The sequence below is a fragment of the Diceros bicornis genome, chromosome 22 (assembly GCF_020826845.1).
Source record: "Diceros bicornis minor isolate mBicDic1 chromosome 22, mDicBic1.mat.cur, whole genome shotgun sequence".
Classification (NCBI taxonomy): domain Eukaryota; kingdom Metazoa; phylum Chordata; class Mammalia; order Perissodactyla; family Rhinocerotidae; genus Diceros; species Diceros bicornis.
In genome coordinates this window covers 29843517-29869529 of record NC_080761.1, presented here as the reverse complement: position 1 = coordinate 29869529, position 26013 = coordinate 29843517, and the positions used below count along the sequence as shown (strand labels likewise).

Below are 26013 nucleotides of genomic sequence, written 5' to 3'. Positions count from 1 at the left end.
AGTTAAACATAATATATGCATCTTAATTTGTTCCCATATTATAAATTAGGGTATTTTATTTGTTTTTAATGGATAGTTTAAAGCATAATTGATTTATGTACTTATGGCATGTATTGTAAGAGAAAAAGACTTCTGCAAGCATCCTGGAGTCTTTCTGTAAAGCCATTCATCTCCCTTCCATCGGTGGTATGAGGTATAAGCATATTGCCTTCCTTCACAGGAACAAGTAGAAGAAGAATAAAAGAAAACATAAATTACAAATACTTAAACTGTAGTCCTTGGGAGCATGTTTATCAGAAAATTTGAGGTTATTTATAAGGTTTGATTGATTAAATTTTGTGTCTCTAAATTTGACTCCTGGTATTTGCCTATTAGTTTTAAAACATGATTTCTGCTCTTCAAGAAATAGAAATTCTTGGAACTGTACTTAGTGGGAATAATCTTATTGGGATTACCAACATATAGGCTATTTCTCTTTAATTTAAATACTACTCAGCCATAAGAAACGACGAAATCCAGCCATTTGTGACAACATGGATGGACATTGAGGGTATAATGCAAAGTGAAATAAGTCAGAGGGAGAAGGTCAAATACCGTATGATTTCCTTCATTAAGTAGTAGATAATAACAACAATAAACAAACACATGGGGACAGAGATTGGATTGGTGGTTACCAGAGGGGAAGGGGGGAGGGAGGAGGGTGAAAGGGATAATTTGGTACATGTGTGTGGTGATGGGTTGTAATTAGTATTTTGGTGGTGAACATGATGTAATCTATGCAGAAATAGAAGTACAATGATGTACACCTGAAATTTTTACAATGTCATAAACCAATGTTTCTGCAATAAACAAAAAATTTAAAAAAATTAAAAAATAAAAAATAAATAAACTGCCTAAAAGATTGTTTTCGTGAACAGCTTATCTCAACCAATGAAATGGCCATACAACATAAAGGAAATAGTAAAAGTTTGCATCTCAGTATCATTCCTTATTTTTTACAAAAGCTAATACTGAGTGTGATAGATGCGAGTTGTAGGAATTAACTTTATTGAATGTTTATTTTAATATTAAATACTAGTTTCTTTGTCTGGCATCATTTGGGAATAAGGTGTTCCACTTAACTGAATTTTCTAGATAACTGAAACCTAAACCTTCAGTACTAAAACTCTTATTTTAATCATTTAATGAAAAACTTCCCTGCCTCCTTGTACTATGTTGAGCACAATTTAACGGTTTCTTGATGACTCAAAGATCATTATGAATATCCATAATGGTAATGATACGCTGAAAATCTCTTGACATCAGTAACTCTATAAATATTCACCAAAAGGCCTTTATGCCATATATTTTGAAAGTTTTTGTTTGTGTTTTTGCTTTTGTTCTGTCACTTTTTTCATTGTCAACCTGTCATTTCCTGTATGTATCCATGTACTTGCCTTAGCTGATATACTGTGAATTACAAAGCAAGTAACCATATTTATTAGAATTGGGCTCATGGTAAGGACCTAAGGGAGTTTCTTAATCATGAAATGCATGAACTTGGTGATAGTGATAGCCATTTTGACTGATTCCACGCCTTGTGGGCTTCCTTTACTTTTGCCAGACAAATGAAGTGTTAATGTTGATCTTCGTAAGAGAATATCACTGTCAAGACTAAAATAGTATTTAGAGTGAAAACCAATTCTGTTATTCAACATCAATTTTCATAGCTACAATAATGGTTTCAATACCAAAGAGGATATATTCCATATGAACATTTGGTTGTCATAAATGGCATTACTAAGGATAGAAATTATATATATGATAGAGAATTTAAAATGGATTCATATAAACACCTGGCTGCTTTAGGTGGCTGCTTCCCTGCAGGGCCTTTCCACATAGTTTTCCTACCAAAGCAACAAGGAAAAATTATTCTGTTTCCTCACCTAGGTCAACATTCCATTAAAGTAACCTTTAAAGGTTTTTGCCATTAAGCTACTCATTGTATTGGAAGATTTACAGTCTTTTAAAATCTAGGTTGTTTACTCATTCTTGCAAGACAACTAATTCCATTTATGGCTAGTAATGTGAGGAGAGAAATGCTTTAATTTTCTTGAGTTTGCTCTAGTTCACTTGATCCCATTACTTTATTTAGGAGCTTATTCAATAAAAGCTTAACATCCTTTAGATCCTACAGTGCTAGACCTAATTATTATCTACCTGAGATTTGTTTACAGTGAGGCATCTGGTTGAGATAAATAGAAATATTGTAGTATGACAAAGTCCTTTAATTTTGTCTTTCTTATTATTATTTAGATGATAGTATTCTTTAGTGAGCTACAGAAGAAATTGTAACGTTTTATTGTTTTTTATTTTTGTGGTTTTAGTCAAGAGATAAAATTTGTATTTTGCTTCATTATTTGGAAAATATCCTTTTTAATCTAGGAAATTCATGAGTTTTCTAGAAGGAGCTAAGATATTGATAAATTTGCCTGATCCTATTATATTTGAAGTGTATTAGACATTATGGCTTTCTAAATAATCAAAATTGGAAGATTTTGCAAGGCTTAAACAGAAGCGGTTATATTTCTGAGTTTTTTTGTGCCCCTTTTTTTTTTCATATCTGCTTAATTTCCTTATGTTTTATATCATAGTTTAGATCTTCAAAGAGGTTTCAATCTTTTTTTCTTTAATAAGGAAAGATCTGTGTAGAGATTGGATATAAGAAAAAGTGAACATTTGACAAAAATAAGGTGTTATTTATAAGAAAAGAAACCTTGTCTAGATTATATAATGATAGTGTTATCAACATACATACACTAAAATTTAAAATATAAGACCATATCTTTTCTAATACATCTTTTAGAAATTTAAGCACCTCAACACTAAGCAGGATTTAAGACAGACTTCAAATATTTCTAAATTTCATAATCACTATGTAAGAAAAGCTGTAAAACTGCCTGTGCTCCTCCATCCTATAATCCTATTTGGGATTTAACTTTTATTTTGCCCCCCTAAAAAAGTAATTTACACAATAGTGTGTTCAGCAGAGTACCTCTAATAGTGGAAATTTGGAAAAAGCCCATATGTCCAAGAGTAGGGAGATGACTAACCAAACAGTAATATTAATACAATGATATATTATATAACTAGTAAAATAAAATGTTTGTAGATCATTGTTACTACATGGAAATACTTATGAAATGTTAAATTTTAAAAATATGCAAAATAATATGTGCATAATAATTACAATATGCAAAAAGTCATGTTAAAGAGAATTGGAAAGGAATTTCACCTAATAAATAAAATTAATCTATATTATGTTCTTAAAATAATTTAAATTCATAATACGATAATAATACATCTCTTGCCTAACCAAAGGCTGAACTTTTTAACTAGACCAAACATTAGAGAAATCAGAAGCTTAGAACAGAGATGGTGACACCCCATTTTTTGGTCATAGTGTTCTATATAAGCCAGTGGTTATCAATTAGGGATGATTTTGCCCCCTACCTCCCACCCTGGAGACTTTTAGCAGTGTCTCAAGACATGTTTGGTTGTGATAGTTGAAGAGGTGGCACTGGCACTTAAGGCTAAAAATATCCTACATTATAATGATCGTACAATACACATGACAGCCCCCCAGAATAAAGAATTATCTGGCCTCAAATGTCAGTTGTGCAGGGATTGCAAAACCCAGGCATAAGCCCATATTTGCTAAGGGCCCTATTCTCGCATTTTGTCTGCTCTTAACAACTTATGAGGAAAAAAGAAGTTGATATTTTGAAAATTAGGCAGAAATCAATGAAATCATACACCAGATCCCATAATTGAGAGTATTTTATTACATCATGTACTTCTAATTCAGGCTCCTATTTAATGCAACTTGTGAATGTCAGTATTAACCTTTACTCTTTATGATTCCATCAGTTAGTTAAAAAAGATTCTTGACCTTAGCTTCAGATCCATCTCAGCTGTCTTCAGTCCATTATGATTTATGGCCTCTCAAGTATGTTCACCATTTACCTTTTACCTTCTTTGGTATAGGAAATGAAGAAGTTACAAATAACATGGTTGTATATATATTTTCTTTATTCATTTTTAGAAAGATGATGGAATATACTCTTAAAAAGTGAAGATATAGGAGCTGGCCCGGTGGTGCAAGCAGTTAAGTGGGCGCGCTCCACTGCGGCGGCCCGGGATTCGCCGGTTCGGATCCCGCGCACACACCGACGCACTGCTTGGCAAGCCATGCTGTGGCGGCGTCGCATATAAAGTGGAGGAAGATGGGCACAGATGTTAGCCCAGGGCCACTCTTCTTCAGCAGAAAAAAGAGGAGGATTGGCAGATGTTAGCACAGGGCTGATCTCCTCACAAAAAAAAAAAAAAGTGAAGATATAGTAAGGAATGATAAACAGGTAAATGGAAAAATATAGTCAAATTATGTATACAACTTCACTTATTATATGAATTTATATGGGCCCAAAAACATAATTGCATATAGTAAAAGCTTGATATAAGGCAAAGAAATTATTATACATTCGTCTTATTTTCTAATACCTGTAACAAAGAAATTTTACTCTATTATAATGAAGGATTATGGGATTTTTCCCTCTTCTCTCCATTCCATATCTCAGTTGCTCCCTGTGAGGCATCAAATCAAAATTGTTTTATAGCCAGCTGTTTAGAGTACAAATTCTATTTTACTACAGTGTAAGGAATTCTAGGTACATTCAGAGTCCTGAATATGCCTTAATTAACTTTATTTAATGGCTTTAGGTATAGATGTGGTTGCAATAATCTCTACATTGTCCTTAAAATTAGTTTTATTTAAATTCTTGACAATTACATGATTATGTATATTGTTTTCTTGTTCTAGATCTTAGGGTAAACTATTTAATGGTTAACAAAACTGAAAACTATCTCAGCTGTCGGGGGGGAGTCACTTTGTCTTTAAATAGTCATATTTAAACCTTTTAAAAAATATAAAATGACCTTTTGGAAACCCTGCACAACAGATAAAATAAGTTTCTTTACCTCTCTTAGTTACAGATTCTAGTCTTATTCATTGGGCAGATGTTTCCTCAATGTCTTCTGTGTGCTGTGCATAGTACCAGGAACAAAGTAGGGATCCAGAGTTGAAACAAAGTCTTTATCCTCAAGGAATTTACTTATAGAGCTTAAGATTTTATCCCCAATCTTGGGGATAAATTTTTTATTTTAATCAGGGTTGGTTGGGCTAGCTCCTGTCCTTCTGTAAAAGATTTAATCTTTTATTTTCAAGCTGTGTTTATGCAGAAGTCACCAAACACTCTAGACACTTGCTCACTTCCCTTAATTATATGTTTATGTTACTTGGGAGTAGAATAGAGGGCCAGATAACATATAGACTTTATGAAGAATCAAATGTTAACTGACACGTTGAAAATAATAGTGAGAAAAGAAAGCTAGATGACAGGAAATGTCAACCAGAACAATATATGAGTGGTAAGACAAAGCTTCAATTGACTGTAATCACTCAATTATCTGAGAATGCATTATCCTCATTTATCCATGGTAAGTCTTGCTTTCGGGTATTTTTTGATGTTTAATAACTACTCTGCTTGACTAAGAACTGGATTTTAACCCTTGTTAATAGTGCTCACTGTTTCTACATACTGCAACTTGGCATATTTTGAATCCCCTCAGGGAAACTTTCATGTAAACTATATTTGAAAACCTCTTGTCTTCCAAAAAAAGTTCCAGTTGAAAGGGAAAAGCGTCATTTAGTATTTTTGCATCAGGCAGAGAATTAATGCTATATATTCCCAGCATGGAGTGAGCTTCAAGGAAGAGTTGAACTAGGTGACAGATACTTCTATAGTTAGAGCTTTATAGTGTGGCTTTTATAATTTGCCTTAAACCCTTTCGAATTACATATCACGTGTACTTCTTCGAATATAAGTAACATTTTAAATGTCAAATATTTTTTGAAGCCCCAGTTCAATTTGTATTATCTTATATTTAATAGTTACCTACTACCTTCCACTGACAAGAGTTCTGGAAAATTAAATTTAAATCCTTGGAGTGCTTAAGGCCAAAAAATGAGCTTCACATCATTCTGGTTTTTTATATTACAGAAGATATTGAAATCTTTGGAAAGACCCTAAAATTTAAAGATAGAATAGTTCAATGCCTTTTGTGAATTAGGGGAAACTATCATTAAAAAACTGAGAGGATTGAACACTAATAAAACTTCCCTCCTATTTTACCAGGCTCTAGAAAAAGAAAAAAATGATACATTATATATGAAGGAAAATTAACCCAGAATCTGGCAGAGAGTAAAAAGGAGCCTACAGAGAGGGCACCAAGTCCACATGTGGATGCTCTAGTACCTTAAAATAGAAAAGGCCTTACATGGAACCAATTTCTTTTAATGAAGATGTGATGCTAACAAGTAGTGGCAGGTGCTTTTAATTAGTGCGTTTAAGGCAGATTTGACAGTATGAAACACTGATAGACAATTGAAAAAAGCCTACAAAAGCAGGTCTTAGGAGTCCAAAAGTATTAATAGCCAATAACCATTTAATATAGGACTATAGGTTATAGCCCTGGAAACCTGAACAGTGCCTGTGAGTCACTGTATCAAAATATAACACAATAACTTGTTCATAATGACACCAATCATCAAGAGTTAAATTATATTCATTGTGTGTTCAGAATATCTGAAAGACATATATCTAGGAACATTTCTATAATTTTTTAAAATCTTTTGCATCCAAGGAGAAAACCTCAGTTAGCTAAGAAATTTTATGTAGTTTGAGTGTTTATTGGAGGTCTGCTCTGTACTAGGTGTTGTGATAGAGCCTGAGAAAGTAAAAATAAGTAGGATAGTGTCCCTGCCTTTAAGATATTCCCAGTCTTAATTTCACTTAATGGAACTTTTTATGCTCTGTTGATACCAAATGTAGCATTATTTAGTGATTCAAATTGTGCAGTGAATTGCTTGAGAACCCACCTTTCTGATATCAGGTATAGATTTGATAAAATTTTATCAACTGCTTTGCTACCAATTTACTGAAAAGAATCAAATTCAGATACTCAGCCAGTTGATAGTTTCCAGTCCAGGATTCTTTCTTCCTTGTAAATAAAAATGGTTACATACCATCAGTTACATATATTGTTAGATTTTGTTCCCCAGTAATAGTAACTACCTCGCTAGAAATGTGATTTGTCATCCAGTATTTCCTCTCTGCAAAGCCAGGTGACACCAAAACTTGCACTATTATCATTGATGTATTTGTTTATCTTCATGCTTCCAGTTAAATGCTAATTTAGAAATATAAATGTTTATGTTATATATGCTGTTCAATGTGGCTTGCCTTTAAAATAAAGTACAAATGCTTTCCTTTTCTATTAAATTAGTCTTAAGTGAAAATGGGTGAGAGTACCTCAAGAGAAAATACTAGCATATGATAGTTCATATTAGAATCTCTGGCAATGTTAAAATACTTTTTAACTTTTTCCATATTAATATGCAAACATTTGACTATACCGTCATACTAGCACTTTTTCAAAGTACTGTATACCAACAAGATGAACTCAATGTTTTTACCCCCAAAACTGTGAATATGCATGAATATATGAATATGGTGGTAGTTTCTTTAAGCAATAAGGGAAAAAAAGTAAATGCTCATTACCTCTTTATTTAATATAACTTAGACTAAGGAGAATGTCAAATAATTAGTGTAATAAAATACTTAATTACAGTTAATTTAATTTATGCTGTGTTTTTATACATGTGAGTTTAAATTATTTGCACCTACCTTAGGATATTGCTAGTGATTTTAAATGAGATATCTTTGTGTATGGATCCATTTGGCTTTTCTAAAAGTTATTTGCATTTTATTTGAGAAGCATGATATATTGTTATTTAATCCCTTTTCCACCATGGGATTTATGTCTGTGACAAGAACCAAGCCTGTAACAAGAAATATTTTGTCATATGATCCATGTTTCTGTACTCTAACAACATATTTATAAGTAAAAGTGTATAGAAAAATAACATTGAAACTTTTATATATGCATCATGTTTTTGTATTGTTCTTTTTAATAAAAATGTTTTTATCATCTCCACGGTAATACCCTCTCAATTTTTTTTTTTTTGTGAGTAAGATCGGCCCTGAGCTGACATCTGCCAATCCTCCTCTTTTTGCTGAGGAAGACTGGCCGTGGGCTAACATCCATGCCCATCTTCCTCCACTTTATATGGGACGCCGCCACAGCATGGCTTGCCAAGTGGTGCGTCGGTGCGCCCCTGGGATCCAAACTGGCGAATCCTGGGCCGCCGCAACGGAGCACGCACACTTAACCGCTTGCGCCACCGGGCCGCCCCAATACCCTCTCAATTTAAAAAAAAAGGATTCTTTGTATATTTATATGTGATTTTAATTTTTTCATCATATAACTGTTGATACCTATTTTGTTTAGATATAATTTTACAAGAAAATCTAAGTAACAGGATGGTTTGTGTACACAAGTTACTTTAAATGTTAAACTTAGGTGAAAATATCTAAATTTATTAAAATGTGAAAAATATATCCACGATGATGAGACATTTAATAAACCTTGAATTTATTTGTTTTCCTCTTTTTCTTCCTTTTAGGTGTCCAATGTCCCCAGCATCAGTAGATTGCCAACTCCTTCTCCTTGCAACACCCCAGCCAGCATTATGCTGGTGCTGTCATACCCATCCCAGATTACTACAGCAGAATGGAGTTGTTCTTTAGTTGTAAGGTAAGTTTCTGTCCCCAGTCATTTCACAAACGTAAACTCAGCTTTTCATTTTACAATATTGTGTAGTTTTGTAAGTTTTTTTAGTTTCTTTTCCCATATGGTTCCTTAGATATCACGGTCAAAAACTTATAAAACTGCATAATATAATAAAGGACTTGTCTTGTGACCACAGACCAGCTCCTTTTTGTAGTAATCCCTATGAGGTTATAAAAACTCTACTGTTTGACAGTTGGGGCATCTCATGGAAAGGGAGCTGGCAATCGACAGCTGCTGTGGACATTGGACGAGAAAGTATTGAGGTAAGCTTCAAATTTAGACCATATTGTATGCTTTTGGTTCCATGGTGGATGCTTGAAATTCATATTTTATTTCGTGTTAAACTTTATTAGTAATTTCATGAAAGAGAAATATTATGCTCCTTTTTTTTTAAAGGGACCTTCAGTAAATGTGTGAATTATTAAGTTCACATAACACATTGGGATTATTTTAGAAAATATTTTTTATCCCTGGAAATAGTGAGAATTCTAATATTGAAAACAATTCATTTATCCCCATATTCACTTACCTGTTTATAAAGAAAAGTCAGGACTAAATTTATATATATAAAGTTTATCAAATTATTTCTTTTTTTTTTTTTTTTTTGAGGAAGATTGGCCCTGAGCTAACACCCATTGCCAATCTTCCTTTTTTGGCCAAGGACGATTAGCCTTGAGCTAACTTCTGTACCCATCTTCCTCTATTTTGCATGTGGGATGCCACCACAGCATGGCTTGATGAGTGGTGCGCAGGTCCGTACCCAGAATCCGAACCTGCAAACCCCACACCACCAAAGCAGAGCCCATGAACTTAACCACTACGCCACTGGGCCAGCCCCAAATATATTTCTTATTAGAGAAACAGTTATAGCACTTTTCCGCAAATGACCTTTTACTAATCCTTCCACCTATCATCTTTTTTTTTTTTTTTGGTGAGGAAGATTGGCCCTGAGCTAAGGTCTGTTGCCAATCTTTCCTCTTTCTGCTGAGGAAGACTGGCCCTAAGCTAGCATCCATGCCCATCCTCCTCTATTTTGTATGTGGGATGCCACCACAGCTTGGCTTGATGAGCAGTGCATAGGTCCACGCCCGGGATCTGAACCTGCAAACCCCAGGCCACCGTAGCAGAGCACGCTAACTTAACCACTATGCCACCAGGCTGTCCCCTCACCTATCATCTTTATCTTTGATTTTGTGTTGATCAGTGCAGATAAAGATTGTAAGAGCCTTTCTGATTTTTATTACATCCATATTCTCTCTTATGTGTTGAAGATAGGGGAACTTGCTATTTTCCTTGTTTTTTAATTCACTTTTAAACTTTAGATCACTATAATTTTAAGTATTATTGTAATTAAACAAATTAAACAAAATAAATTTTAGAAATTTTAATTTTTGCGTTACAGGGATACCTACGTGTAAATACTTACACAATACAGTCTCTTTCTTCTTTAGGAATTGTCTCTGTGTAGGCCAAGAGAGACAGCGTTGTGTAGTGGAAAGAGAGTGGATTTTAGCATTCAGGAGACCTAGAATTCTAGTCTAAAGTCTACTTCTCTCTACAAGTACTTCCCTGTGTTACTTTAGCTAGTTGCTAACTTTTACTTAATGACTTGATTTAAAGTTTAGGAAATATTTGTTTGATTTTTTAAATAGATTTTTATAAAAATTAGACCCAAGTTAAGGCAGATTTTTACTACCTCTAACTTCTTTTAAAAATTCATAACTCTTCTTCTCTTTACATTAGTTCGGGTGTATACTGTTGACACTCTGAGACCAACACTAGGTAGAAAGGGACGTGTTATTTTAATTCCATTTGCTATATTGACCAAAGAAGATGATAAATGAGCAGTGTGAGTTTCTCTTTTTACTGTCAAGCGGTTAAAGCACCTTACCACAAATACCAGTCCCAGAGCAGTGATTCTGAACTTTTTTAAACCCATGCTCCCTTTTGATCAACATAAAAACTATAGGTACACATACCTCTGGCAGGGTTATAGGGATGCCCTTTGTCAAGGTCATTGTATTCTTCATGTGTATCTTCTAGTCAAAATATTTTATCAGTCGTTCTATAATTTGTATTATGAAAATAATACACTTTTTGTTTTCCAAATACAAAATTATTAAATATGCATTTTCAAATATAAGTGAAATACCATACCATCATTACCCCAAGTTGAGAATATGCAATATAAAGAAAGGAAAGAAGGCCAAAAAACATGTATAAAGTTAGAAGGTCATAGACATTTCCACACAGATTAGTGGGTAAGACAAAATTATATGTGAAAGTTAGAAATCTATTCTCTGATTAATATTTATGACCCCTTCCCTGTATACAGTTAGTTAGTTCAGTAGTATATTTTCTGGGCATTGGAATAATTAAAACTTAGTAACCAAAATAAAATCAAAAGGTAAAATCTTCCTAATCTTTTTTAAACTCTTTTCTGCAAAATTTAATGTCGTAATTTAGTAGAGACACAAACACAGCTGACAAATGTCTTGAAATAACAACATTCAGCTACACAGTCTCTCTTTCCTGTGCCTCATCTACCTAGTCCTAAGGTTCCATAATACTGCTAGTCCTCTGCATTCCTTACCTCGTCACCACCACACTAATCCAGACAGCAACCATACTGCCCAGGTTAACTCTGCACCTGCCATTCTTCCCTATATAACTCTCAGTTATAAGAAATTCAGCGTAGCTCCCTAGTCTTTTAACACTTTTCCAATTAGTTATAGCACAAAGAGGATATTCTCCCCACCTTCGTTCTTCATACCTTTCCCCTTTGTGCTCCTTGTAGCTTAGGAAAAGTTTACTTTTACTCTTACTATTTCATTTCTGAGCCAAATAGTAGCTGAGAAGTAGAAAAATAATGTTGTTGACGTGCCTTCACAGGAAAAATCTCCATATACCTATTTTCTGTTTTTTGTTGAAAGAAAATCCTACTTCATTCCACAAAGGATTTAGCCTGGCTATCATCTGCCTTTTCATCTTCATCGCTTAGTTTTCCCTATATGAAAGTTATTTCTTGTTCATCTTTATTTTTTATTGTTTAGTAGTTTTGTTTTCATGGGTTAAAATAAGCACTTTATATTATCTCATAACATTTCTTTGAGAAAAATAAACTTTTAAGGTATAACTCGTTAAGTTGGGTCCTTTCAGAAAGCATTTGAAAAGAGGGAAGGTCTGTCTGGGTTAGTATATTATATGAAATAAAAATTACTTTTCTTGAAATTTTTATCACAATTCTATGATTTGTCATGCCACTAAGAAGATACAAGAATTAGTCAGTGAGCCTAGATTCCGTATTCTTTATGTGCACATGCACCTATAATCTCACATCTTCCTACTCTTCGAATAAACAATTCCCTTTCCGAGATATAAAAACTTCAGAGGTAGAAATGTAGTTCTTCATTTTTACGTGCAAAAACACTTTGTTGGTTTAAAGCACAAAATTTTGGGAGAGTAGGAACTATACTATTAATCACTTAGGTTTATATGTGACTAAAATTTCCATAACTGAAATGTTGAAGGTTCTATATATATATAAAATTGGAAAATTTGTGCACAGACTTAGGATGTTTGTTCTAGGGAGTGGTACTTTTTCTACCTTAATATTCTACATATGTGCAAATTGACTCACTTAACAGTTGCTATGGGATGAAGTCTAATTTTGTGCGTATTAAATGTGATCATAACGTATATAGTTATGTGTCTTTTGTTAGAAAGAAATAAAATGAATGGACTGTATGGTATGTGAATTATATCTCAAAGCTATTACCAAAAAAAAAAAAATACAATATGATTATATAACAGCAAATGATGATGATGATGTTTTTGATAGGTGTACACTAACATTGTGGAGAAGGGAGTTGGCTACCTAGAGATATAATTTCTGTAAACTTATTGTTCTTAAGTTATTCAAATAATTTTATGGGTACTGTCGAAGTTTATCTTTACTAGAGGTTTTTATAACCTATGTCAGATTGAATTTATGTGATACAGTTTTTAAGAGGTAATGATGTAGTTCTAAGAACTTGTACTTCAGCATCAGGCAGGTCTAGGTTCAAGTCATAAGACCTTAAACAAGTTATTTAATCTCTCTGAGTGTTAGTTTCATCATTTGTTAGGTGAGACTAAAAATGCAGACACTTCAGAAGAGTTTTCATTACTGCTAGAGTGTGTGCTCTCGTGCTCACTTGACTCCTCGCTCCCTCCCCCTCCTTCTCTCTCTCCCTATTGCTCTCTCTTTCTATATGTGTATATATTATATATATGTATATATATATGTATTCATATGTAATACATATATATGAAATACTTAGGATAGTACTTAGCAAATGGAGGGGGTGTCAGTAATTATTAACTCTTAGTGTAGCGTTATAGTATTGAAAATAATGACTGCTTGTTTGCTTTTCTGTGCTGGAAACATTTTTAAATAAAGTAATTGTAAAATTTCCTAAGGACGTTTGTTAAGAAGACTTCTTTTGGATATGATAACAATCCTTTTCTCTCTTTTTTTCCCCACTCTTTGGGAAAATTACAAAAACTTTGCAGAAGGGAGCCTTATCATTTACATATTAAATGAGTTTATATAAATGTTTGTATCTTTACATGTATTTAGTAAATGATTTATTAAAATATTTATAATGGGCCCAATTAAAAACTTTTTTAAAATTTTGTGTCCTGGTTTGATTAAATGGGTTTTGTTTTTTTTTAAAGGTTTTATTTATTTATTTTTTCTCCCCAAAGCCCCAGTAGATAGTTGTATGTCATAGCTGCACATCCCTCCAGCTGCTGTACGTGGGACGCGGCCCCAGCGCGGCCGGAGAAGAGCGTGTCGGTCCGCGCCCGGGATCCGAACCCAGGCCACCAGCAGCGGAGCGCGTGCACCCAGCTGCCAAGCCACGGGGCCGGCCCAATTAAATGGGTTTTAGATTTCTCCTGTAGAATTGAGAATCTTTAAAATATATCAAATAAGATTTATTACAGGATATTTCCCTCCTTTCTACAACCTCTGAAGAAGAGATACTTATTCAGTGGGTATTGATGTTTTGTTTTTACTCAGAAAATAAGGCTTGACATTCACTTTTAGATTAAATCTAAGGCATTTACTTTTAAAATTGTGTTTTTAGGGCAAATGGTATCATCGGAGGCAAGCTGTAAAAGAATTGCATAGTACATTGATACGTCTTTTAAATGAATTGCTGCCATGGGAACCAAAGTTAATGAAAGCTTTTCAAAGGAACAGGTAATTCCAGTTTTATAATCTGTTTTACTTAATTTAGGGCTCTTAATTTATGATTATGGGAAGATGTCCTGGACTCATATAGTAGTTTTCCATTGATTTGTAATTCAACAGGTATTTTTGAGAGCCCACTGTGTGCAAGGCACTTCCTAAGCCTTTAAAAAGTAGTGTTGGTTAAACAAAACCCATATTCTGTGGCTTACATTCTCTTTTTTTTCCCCTGACTTTTTTTCCTTCTGGTAAAATGCACAAACAAAATTTATCATTTTCACCAGTTTTAAGTGTACAGTTCAGTGGTATTAAATACATTCATAATGTTGTGTTATCACCCCATCTATCTCCAGAACTGTTTTCATCTTGTAAAACTGAAACTATATACCTATTAAATGATAATTCCCCATTCCTCCCTCCCTCTAGCCCCTGGCAACTACCACTCTACTTTCTGTCTCTATGATTTTGACTACTCTAAGTACCTCATATAATATACAATATTTGTCTTTTTGTGACTGGCTTATTTTACTTAGCATAACGTTCTCAAGGTTCATCTGTGTTACAGCATATGTCAGAATTTCCTTCCTTTTTAAGGCTGATTAATATTCCATTGTATGCATATACCACATTTTGCTTATCCATTCGTCTGTCAGTGGACACTTATGTTGTTTCCAAGTTTTAGCTATGATGAATAATGCTGCTATGAACATAGTACACATATCTCTTCAAGACTCTGCTTTCAGTTCTTTTGGTTATATACCCAGAAGTGGAATTGCTGGATCATAGGGTAATTCTATTTTAATTTTTTGAGGAACCACCACACTGTTTTCCACAGTGACTGTACAATTTTACATTTCCCACCAGCAGTGCACAGGATTTCAATTCCTCCACATCCTTACCAACATTTGTTATTTTCTATTTTTTTGATAGTAGCCATCCTAATGAGTATGAGATGGTATATAATTATAGTTTTGATTAGCATTTCCTAATGATTAGTGACATTGAGTATCTTTTCATGTGCTTATTGGCCATTTGTATATCTTTGGAGAAATGCCTCTTCAAGTCCTTTGCCCATTTTTGAATCAGCTTGTTTGTTTTTTTGTTGTTGAATTTTAGAAATTCTCTCTATATTCTGGCTATTAATCCCTTATCAGATATATGATTTGCAAATATTTTCTCCCATTCTGTGGGTTACCTTTTAACTTTGTTGATAGTGCCTTTACTGCACAAAATGTTTAAATTTTCATGAAGTCCAATTTGTCTATTTTTTCTTTTGTTGCCTGTGCCTTTAGTGTTATGTCTAAGAAATCATTGCCAAATTCAATGTCATGAGGCTTTTGCCCTATGTTTTCTTCTAAGAATTTTATAGTTTTAGCTCTTACATATAGGTCTTTGATCCATTTTGAGTTAACATTTTTTTTTTTTTTTTTTTTTTTTTGCTGAGGAAGATTAACCCTGAGCTAACAACCATGCCAGTCTTCCTCAGTTTTGTATGTGGGTTGCCACCACAGCATGGCTCATGAGTGGTATAGGTCCACGCCTAGGATCTGAACCCACAAACCTGGGCTGCCGAAGTGGAACGCACCAAACTTAACCACTACACCACGGGGCCAGCCCTGAGTTAACTTTTATATAGGGTGTTAGGTAAAGATCTAACTTCATTCTTTTGCATGTGGATATCCAGTTTTCCCAGCACCAGTTGTTGAAAAGACTGTCCTCTCCTCATTGAATGGTCTTGGCACCCTTGTAAAAAAATCATTTGACCATATACAGGAGGGTTTATTTCTGGGCTCTCTATTCAATTCCACTGGTCTGTATGTCTGTCTTGATGCCAGTACCACACTATTTTGATTACTCTACCTTTGTCTTAAGTTTTGAAATCAGGAACTGTGAGTATTCCAGCTTTGTTTTTCTTTTTCAAGATTGCTTTGGCTATTAGGAGTCCCTTGAGATCCCATATGAATTTTAGGATGGGTTTTTCTATTTCTGCAAGAAACATTATCGGAATTTTGATAGGGATTGCATTGAATCTGTAGATCACTTTAATTAGTATCGACGTCTTAAAAATATTAAGTCTTCCAATCCATGAACATGGGATGTGTTTCCATTGATGTCTTCTTTATTTTCTTCCTTCGATGTTTTGTAGTTTTCATTGTACAAGTCTTTCACATCTTTGATTAACTCATAAGTATTTTATTCTTTTTTATGCTATTATAAATGGAATTGTTTTATTAATTGCCTTTTCAGATGGATCATTGTTAATGTATAGAAACGCAACTGATTTTTGTGTGGTGACTTTGTTTCCTGCTACTTGGCTGAATTCATTTATTAATTCCAACAAGTTTTTTGTGGAATCTTTACGGTTTTCTACATATAAGATCATATCATCTGCGAACAGAGTAATTTTACTTCTTTCTTTCCAATTTGGAAGCAGTTTTATTTATTTTTCTTGCCTAATTGCTCTGGCTAGAACTTCCAGTACTGTGTTGAATAGAGGTAGCAAAAGCGAGCATCCTTGCCTTGTTCCTGATCTTACAGGAAAAGCTTTTCAGTCTTTGACCATTGAGTATGATGTTTGCTGTGGGTTTTTCATGTATGATTTTTCTTATGTTGAGCAGTTTCCTTCTGTTTCTAGTTTGTTGAATGTTTTTATCATGAAAGGATATTGAATTTTGTCAAATACTTTTCCTGTGAAAAATGAAACAATCGTGTGGTTTCTTTCCTTCATTCTGTTAATTGATTTTCATATGCTGAACCTTCCTTGCATTCCAGGAATAAATCCTATTTTTCCATGTTGTATAATCCTTTTAATATGCTGCTGAATTCAATTTGCTTGTATTTTGTTGAGAATTTTTACATCAGTGTTTATAAGAGATATTGGTCTGTAGTTTTCTTATGGTGTTTTTATCAGGCTTTGGCATCAGGATAATGCTGGCCTCAGAGAATAAGTTAGGAAGTGTTTCCTCCTTTTCAGTTTTTTGGAGAAGTTTGGAAAGGATTGATGTTAATTCTTCTTTAAATGTTTGGTAGAATTAACCAGTGAAGCCATCAGGTCCAGAGCTTTTCTTTGTTGGGAGATTTTTTGAATACTGATTCAGTCTGCTTACTAGTTATAGGTCTTTTGAGATTTCGATTTCTTCATGATTTAGTCTTGTTAGATTTTGTGTTTCTAGGAATTTGTCCGTTTCATCTAGGTTATCCAATTTGTTTCCATACAATTGTTCCTAGTACTCTTATAATTCTTTTAATTTCTGTAGAATCCATAGTAATGACCCCACTTTCATTTCTGCTTTTAGTAATTTGAATCTTCTCTTTTTTCTTAGTCTATCTAGCTAAAGGTTTGTCAATTTTGTTAATCCTTTCAAAGAACAAACTTTTGGTTCATTGATTTTTCTCTATTTTTTTATTTTCTATTTCATTTATCTCTAACTTAGTCTTTATTATTTCTGTCCTTCCGCTAGCTTTGGGTTTAGTTTGTTGTTCTTTTTCTAACTCCTTAAATTATAAAGTTGGGTTGTTGATTTGAGATCTCTCTTGTTTTTTAATGTAAGTATTTATAGCTATAAATTCCCCCCTTAGAGCTGCTTTCACTGTGTCCGGTAAGTTTTGGTATGTTACAGTATCATTTCCATTCATGTATAAGTATTTTCTAATTCCGTTATAGGGATTTCTTCTTTGATTCATTGGTTGTTTCAGAATGTGTTAATTTCCACAAATTTGTGAATTTTCCAGTTTTCCTTCTGTTACTGATTTCTAACTTCATCTGTGGCTTACATTTCTAATGGAGGAAACAGACACACTCAAATGTCAGATGGTGATAAGTGCTGTGGAGAGAAATAAAGCAGGGTAAGGGGAATAGGAAATACCTCGTTTGGACAGGTTGATGATTGATCTTTTATCAGGGGGTCGAGGAAAGCTTCCCTGATGAGTTACTGTTTGAACAGAGACCTGAAGGAGATGAGGGAGAGAGGCATGTGGATATCTGAGGGAAAAGATGAGGCAGAAGCCCTAAGTTTGGAAGCATGTTTAGCATTTAGAGGAAATGCAAAGGGGCAAGTGTAACCAGAGCTGAGGGAGTGAGGAGGAAAGTGGTAAGAGTCAAGAGTCAGAGAAGTATAGGGAAAGCTATCCAGGTCGTGTAGGTCTTCAAGGACTTTGGTTTTTACTCTGACTGAAATGAGAAGCCATTGAAGGTTTTTAAGCAGAGGTGGAATATGATGTGATCTGACTTATGTTTTAAAGCACTCACTCTGCCTGCGATGCTGAGGTTAGTGTAGTGGGTCAAAGATGAAAGCAGGGAAATCAGTTGCACTATAGCAATAATCCAGGCAAAAAATGATAGTAGCTCGAACCAGGATAGTAGCAGTGCAGATGTCAAGGAGTGGTTGGATTCTGGATATATCTTGAAAGTAGAATTGGTAGAATTTGCTTAAGGTTTGGATATGGAGTGTCAGAAAAAATGAGGCGTAAAAAGATGATGCCTATTATTTTTGGTCTACACAACTGGAATAATGGAATTTCCATTAGCTGAGATAGGGAAAGTCAAAGGAGTAGCAGGTTTGGGGAGGAGTGGGGATCTAAGAGTTTAGATTTCAACATGTCAAGTTTGATATGCTTTTTAGACATCTAATTGGAATTACTGAGGAGGCAGTTTAGTATATGAGTCCCAGTTCAAGGGAGTAATCCAGGCTGGAGGTATAAATTTGGGAATTGTCAGGATATAGATTATATTTAAGCTATGAAACTGGTAGAAATCACCTAGTATGTGAGCATAAATAAAGAAGAAGAGAGACTGAAGCTGGGATATTCCAACATTTAGAGGTGGTGGAGATGAGTAGGTCTCAGCAAAAGAGACTAAGGCATGTACATTAAGATAGGATAACCAAGAAGAAAGAGTGGTGTCTTGGAAACCAGGTAAAGGAAATGTTTCAAAAAGGAGGGCTGCTCATGGTGGATTGAGGAAGATGAGGTCTGAGAATTCATTATTGAATTTGGCAACATGGAGATCATTGATGATCTTGAAGAGCTGTGTTGGTAGAGAAGTGGGTAAAAGTCTTAGGATTCTGTTCAAGAGAATTAGGGGAGAGGAATTGAAGTTTTGCTGTAAAGTGGAACAGAGACATAGGGCACTACTTCGAAGGAAAAGTTGGAGTCAAGAGAGGGTGCATTGTTTTTTGTTGTTTGTTTTTATTAATGGAAGAAATATGTTTGTATACTGGTAGAAATGATCTAATCGGCAGAAATGGACTCAGGCAAAGTAAGGGACATTTGGTAGAGTGATATCCTTGAATAGGTGAGAGAGGATGCATAAGTGGAGGGATTAGCTTAGATAGGAAGATGGAGAATATGAGTACACATGAAGGTGTTAAGATGCAGATGAGGTGTGAGCATGTGAAAGTTCTTGTCTGATTGCTTCCATATTCCCTGAACTGAGAAGTAAAGTTATTAGCTGAGACTCCAAAGGGAAGAACTTCATACTACCCCCATGTAGGTATTTCTAAAAGGAAATTAATTTTACAGTTTTCCTTTGGTAATCCATTCTGGTATCTTACAGCCCTCATCTGTTCCCTGAAACCCTTAAGCAATAATTTAAAACATAAATAAATTGAGAGTAATTATTAACTAACATTTCTTGAATATTGGTGTGCCGTACATACTATGAGATAAGTAGTATTATTATCCCCATTGTACGAAAAAGTAAACTAATGCTTAAAAAGTTTAAGGAACTTGCCCGAAGTCTTAAAACTGTTAAGTGACAGAGGGGAGACTTAAACTCCAATATGCACGAATAAGAATTTGTAGCAAAAATAAATTGGAGAATGTATATTCAGATTTTCTTTTTTAAACAAACAAAAAATAAACTAAGGATAAAGTTGAGGGTAGAATAGAGAAACTCAGTTGAAAGCATAAGGAATAATAAAAGACCTCTAAAATATCGTGTGATCATTTGGAAATGTTTCCATCTCTCCATGGTTTCATAGGAACATAGCTATTGTTTGTATGTGAAAAGGGTCTCTGAAAGATCACTTTTTAGCTGTGTTTCCTTATGCTTATTAAAAATATATTTCTAATGAGACTCAAAGGTTTAGATATGATTACTCTCAGGATTAAATGATGGATTTTTTTGTTTTACTTTCTGTATAATAGTCAAAAATAATGATACTGTTTCTTAGAATTTCTTGATTAATGTTTTTAAATGACCTTTTAACTATATTATAATCAGTAATTTTAAGACTATCTCAAATCTATTTCTGTCAGTGCAGCTAGAAAAAAAATAACCTTTCTCTCATTTAATAGGTCTAACAGCAGCCTTTAGAAAGACAAATAAGTGGTATGTTCATATACTTTATTCTGAATTTGCAGATATAATCTTTTCAGTTTCTTATGCCTACAACCTGGGTTTTGTCTTCTTGAATGATAATCATTGTCAGGACTGAACTAAGCATCTTAGACACACTTGAGATTAAAACATAGTTTTTAGTGACTTAATTGAAAATATTCCGGGGCCAGCCCGGTGGCGCAAACGGTTAAGTGCGCACGCTCCACTGTGGCAGCCCGGGCTTTGCCAGTTCGGATCCTGGGCGCGCACCGACGCACCGCTTGGCAAGCCATGCTGTGGCGGCGTCCCATATAAAGTGGAGAAAGATGGTCATGGATGTTAGCCCACGGCCAGTCTTCCTCAGCAAAAAGAGGAGGATTGGCAGATGTTAGCTCAGGGCGAATCTTCCTCACAAAAAAAAAAAAAGAAAGAAAATACTTCAATAAATAGTTTAAAATGTTAAAGTTAGTTTAGTTTCCAAGAGTTTAATAAACACGTATTGTTTGTTATATCGGGCACTTTATTTCAGGAGCCGCCTAAAGAAAGACTATGATGATTTCAGAAGACAGCCTGATCATGATAAATTTACTAGAGAACTATGGACTATGGAAGAAGGTGAAGGAGATCCTGGAAAAGAGTCTCCTAGAGTAGAATTTAGTAAGTCTATAGACTCAACGGAATCTCTAGATATCCTGGAGAAAGATCACTTTGATTCAGGTAGGCATTAAAACTTTCTTTAAATCAACACTAAAAGCACAAAGAGAAGTTTTAGTATCTTTTGTGGAAATAAAGGATAATCTTGTTAATGAAGTATATTGATTGGGGAAATCCGGTATGTTTTGAAGGTGTACTATATCCTTATAAACGTTTCTTTAGAGTCATTATTACATTTCTAGGAGTCCCTGAAGCCAATGCCTGACTCCAAACCGGTAGGTATGTCATTGCTCATTACAGACCACACATCCTTGATCTATAATTCCTTTGAAGTAGGTTCATCCTCTTCTTTTTATTATTACTATTTTTGAAGCACTATTTCTGATATTTGCTTTAGATGAAACTTGGCAAGTCCCTAACACTCACGATTTTTTTATGAGGAATGACAAAGGTTGATGGCCTAATGAGACCAGAGACATCATTCTAATAAGGAGGCTGGATTAGATTATCTGTAGTTAATTTCAACTCATATTATTCTGCAAATCTAGTTAAATAACTTTCTTTAGTTATATAAGAAGTTAGTATGATAATTTGTGGTTAGAAATGTATTAACCTGTTGTTTTCCATGTCTTTGGTGAATTGAAAAGGAGTAACTTATCATCATCCGGTTTGACCAGATATGAACATAAATTTTTTACTGTAGGAATAAACACCAGAAAGAGCTGGACATTTTTAATCTTTTACAGTTTGTAAAAATAGAGGAGAAGGGAGAACCATCTCACTTTGATTTCAAGATTTCCCTATCTAGAAGAAGAGAAGTAGACTAGATTCCTTTCCAAATTCCTTTCTAAATTCTGAACCCTAATTGCTGGCTTGAGTATCTCTTTAAAAGATGTAGCATTTCCTTTTGCACTTGTATTGGCAGCAGAATTTCATCAAAAGTAATTTTCTCAATAATAGGTTGTTTTGGGGAATGGTTATGATATCAAGATTACCATGTCAAAGGTCACCTTATCTTAATTTTCATCAGTGGTGCTGAGACTTTTGCATCACTGCAGAGAAGATTTCTTTATAATTTGTCAGTTTAAAGATTGACTTTCTTTTTTATAATTGGTCTTATTGCTATTCAGTTGCTGTTTTATATAAACAAAATGCTTGGTTTTTTTTCAGATGATATGAAATTGTCAGAAATAGATCTTCCTATGGCCAGAAGCAAGTTCTTGAAAAAGGAATTGCCTTCTAAAGATGGACTGAAGACACTGCCTAAAACACTTAAACGACAGTCCAAACAAACTAGTTATCTGGATGATAGCACAAAAGAGCTTTCCCCAAGGAAGAAAGCAAAGTTAAGCACAAATGAGACAACAGTTCAGAATGTAGGTGATATGCAGATTGACTGTTTAAATGAATCAAAGCATACAGAGCCACTGTGTTCAGAGTCATTTGCCTCAGTGGATTCAACACCAGTGTCTACTCTCCAGAAAGGGACCAAACCCATTCAGGCCTTGCTTGCCAAGAATATTGGGAACAAAGTGACCTTAACAAATCAACTGCCCCCTTCCACAGGTAGAAGTGCTCCTGCTGTGGAAAAGCCAGCTATATCTCCTCCAGAAGCAAGCCCTATAAAGCCAGCATTGACCAGCCACACCAGTACAAAAGGTCCTTTACAGATGGTATACAAAATGCCTTGTGGCCAGTGGTTGCCCATAGATCTTCATAACAGCTCTGTAAAGATTCAGATGCAACCTGTGCTGGATTCTAACACAGGAGAAAAAATCATGCAGCAGGTTCTCATTCTGCCTAAGAATTTTGTGATTCAGCACAAGGAAGGGAAAGCAGTTGCAAAAGAAATACTGCCACTTCAACAAAAAGGTACAGAACAACATTGTTCTTCTTTCCCGCAGACAGCAAGTGTAAACTCTTCTTTAGCCTCAGTTCTTGTCAACTCAACGGGAAGCGTTTCTACCCATGTACCTAATACAGTTTTCAGCAAGACGATTACACCTTTGTCTAATGTGAATAGTGCTAGACCACAGCCTTTGTCTCCTGTAACTTCCATAAGTAATTTATTAACACCACCAGTTAAGACTAGCCAGAGTGAAGCAGGAAAAGTCAAGAATGCAGTTTCAGCAGCCACATTCCCCCAGCCCATTGCTTCACCCACCATTTCCTCAACAGTTCAGCCTCTGTTATCAGCAGCGACACTAAGTGGATCTACAAATTCTGGTAGTTCCCTCAACTGTTTTGCACGACAAACTGCTGATTGTTCTGAAGCAAAGCAAGAACTGAAAACTGTATGTATAAGAGATTCACAGTCAATTCTTGTTAGGACACGAGGTGGAAACACTGGAGTTGTAAAAGTACAGACCAATCCAGACCAAAATTCACCCAACAGTTTATCTTCAGGTTCAGTTTTCACTTTTGCTCCTCAGCTTCAGGCATTTCTGGTGCCAAAATCAACAACTTCTTCATCTTCTGCTTTTTCACCAGTAGCTGGAACGACTACTACTTCTAGTCTCCCACCTTTTGGCCAAACACCAACTTCTGTTTCCATTCCAGCTGGCTTTAATCCGTCTGTCGGGAAAAATCTCAAACTTACGTTAGGCCAACCTTCCTGCAGTGGTAATTTGGGCCACATGATAGATAAAACTTCACACACACCCCTTTCTCCCTTAAAGTCCTCTGTTTCTTCTAGCACTTTACTATCATCAACAGTAAATAGTTCAGTAAGTGTAATTAGCATATCAGCAGGAAATTTTGGACAAACCAGTGCAAATATGCATACTCCCACTAAACAGCAACAAGTAGATTATATCACAAAAAGTTACCCTGTTACAAGATCAGAAGCAACAGTGGCAACAAATGGAGATGTGATCAGTGGGACTCCAGTTCAGAAACTTATGCTAGTGTCGGCTCCATCTATTCTTTCTTCTGGCAGTGGAACCGCCATTAATGTGACACCCACACCAACAACTACAGGTGTTTCTGCCCAGAAATTAGTTTTTATTAATGCTCCAATTCCCAGTGGCACTTCAACCCCAACTATTGTGGCAGAACCATTAAAACAAACTCTTCCTCCTCCCTTGAATAAAACATATGTTAAGACTCCAGAGCAACCTCAGATAGTACTAATTCCATCTACAGTGGGAGCACCAATAAAAATAAATTCGTCACCAACTGTGTCTCAGATAAAAGATGTGAAAATTGGACTAAACATAGGTCAAGCAATTGTAAATACTTCAGGCAGTGTGTCAGCTATACCATCAATTAACATACTGCAAAATGTAACCCCAAAAGGAGAAGAAAAAAGTACCAAGGGCTATGTTTTGCCATTGTCAACAAGTGGTAATTCAGTTCCAGTAAGCTCAAATTTTGTGAGTCAAAATATTACTCCTGTTAATGAATCAGTGGTTTCTGCAGCAAGAGCAGTAAACATGTTTTCAGTAACAGGGGCAAATGTATCTTTGGGTTCTCTTTCAGTGACCTCAACCTCTGCTTCAGTTGGGACAAGACCTCCTGTTTTAGTCAGTGGAAATGATACCTCTTCAAGAATTATGCCTATTTTGTCAAATAGACTTTGCACAGCAAATCTCGGAAACACTGTGGCTATATCAACTGTGAAAACAGGACATCTTGCATCATCTGTTCTGATTTCAACTACACAACCAACAGTGTCTCCGAAATGTTTAACATCAGCTTTGCAAATCCCTGTTACTGTTGCCTTGCCTACACCTGTGACTGTATCCCCTCAAATAATCAACACAGTTCCACAAGTGGCAACAGTACCAGGAGCCACACGTTCTGTATCTCTTTGTAAAAGACAGTCTCGGACTTCTGTCCAGTTTCAGTCACCAGGGATTTCAAATACAGTGCCAACAAATATAAACACAAATAAACCTCAGACTGAATTGCCATCCCTTTCACCAAGTCCAGGTAAAATAATTAATATTTCCAATTTTGCTTCTCTGCCAAACCAGCAAATGTCCCCTGCTTTAGTAAAATCAACCCCCAGTTGTAGTTCTGCTCCAGGTGGCTCTGCCATTCACACTGCTACAGCACCATCAAATGTGACTATGGGTCGGTTTAGTGAACCTTGTATTCAGCAAAAAATAGTCATCAACACCAGTACACCTTTGGCACCTGGTACTCAGATCATGATTAATGGAACTCGGTTTATTGTTCCACCGCAAGGTCTTGGAGCTGGCAGCCATGTTCTCCTTATAGCTGCTAATCCAAAATATGGACTTCCGTTAGTTCCTAACAGTGGCCAAGGCATTCAGCCTGCACCAGTAGATAACCCTGCCCAGAAGAACACACTAACATCCGATAATTCCTTAAGTGGGCAACCTGTAAAACATTCTCTAAGAAACTCGACAAAAATTGTAAACTCTCTTGGGAATGCAAGTTCTCTACCCACAGTGCATACAACACCACAAATCGTAAACACAACTGCTAAAGTTTCTGTTCCACCTCCAACACCAACGGTGTCATTGACTTCAGTAATTAAGTCTCCTCCAGCTGCTCTTTTGGCTAAGACATCTTTGGTTTCTGCCATTTGCTCTAGTAATCCTCCAGTGCCGAGTAGCACTTCAGTATTTCATTTAGACACATCAGTCAAAAAATTACTGGTTAGCCCAGAAGGAGCCATTTTGAATACCATAAATACTCCAGCATCTAAGGTTTCTTCACTCTCTTCATCTCTCTCTCAAATTGTTGTATCTGCCAGTCGAAATCCTGCCTCTGTCTTCCCTGCCTTTCAGTCATCTGGCTTAGAGAAGCCTGACACAGCTGCATCTTGAATTTAGACTAAACGAGCCAGTTTTTAAATAATGGGGCATTGTTTCGACTCCCATAAAAATTTTAACTGTTTATTATACTGTTGAAAACATACTATACATAGTTTTGTGTGTGTGTGTTTTAATGTATATTTTCATTAGCTTGCAGCAAGGCTTTGTTTTCTTGGGGAGGGAAAAATCTGTTCCGTTTCACTCATTGGTATAAATATGTTTTCAAA

General features: G+C 35.2%; 1 protein-coding gene across 4 annotated transcripts in view; it reads left to right on the top strand.

Annotated features, from left to right (window-relative positions):
- KIAA2026 (KIAA2026 ortholog) overlaps positions 1–26013 on the top strand; it is an 87676-nt gene extending 61663 nt beyond the window's left edge. For 2 of the 4 annotated variants that reach the window (XM_058565767.1, XM_058565765.1), the window contains 5 exons: positions 8624–8754; positions 8984–9053; positions 13923–14038; positions 20875–21062; positions 22170–26013. In XM_058565767.1, the coding sequence (XP_058421750.1) occupies positions 8624–8754; positions 8984–9053; positions 13923–14038; positions 20875–21062; positions 22170–25798 (4134 nt within the window). In that variant the 3' untranslated portion in view covers positions 25799–26013. The remainder of the gene's footprint in view (positions 1–8623; positions 8755–8983; positions 9054–13922; positions 14039–20874; positions 21063–22169) is intronic. The other 2 variants (XM_058565768.1, XM_058565766.1) reach the window with 1 other exon arrangement.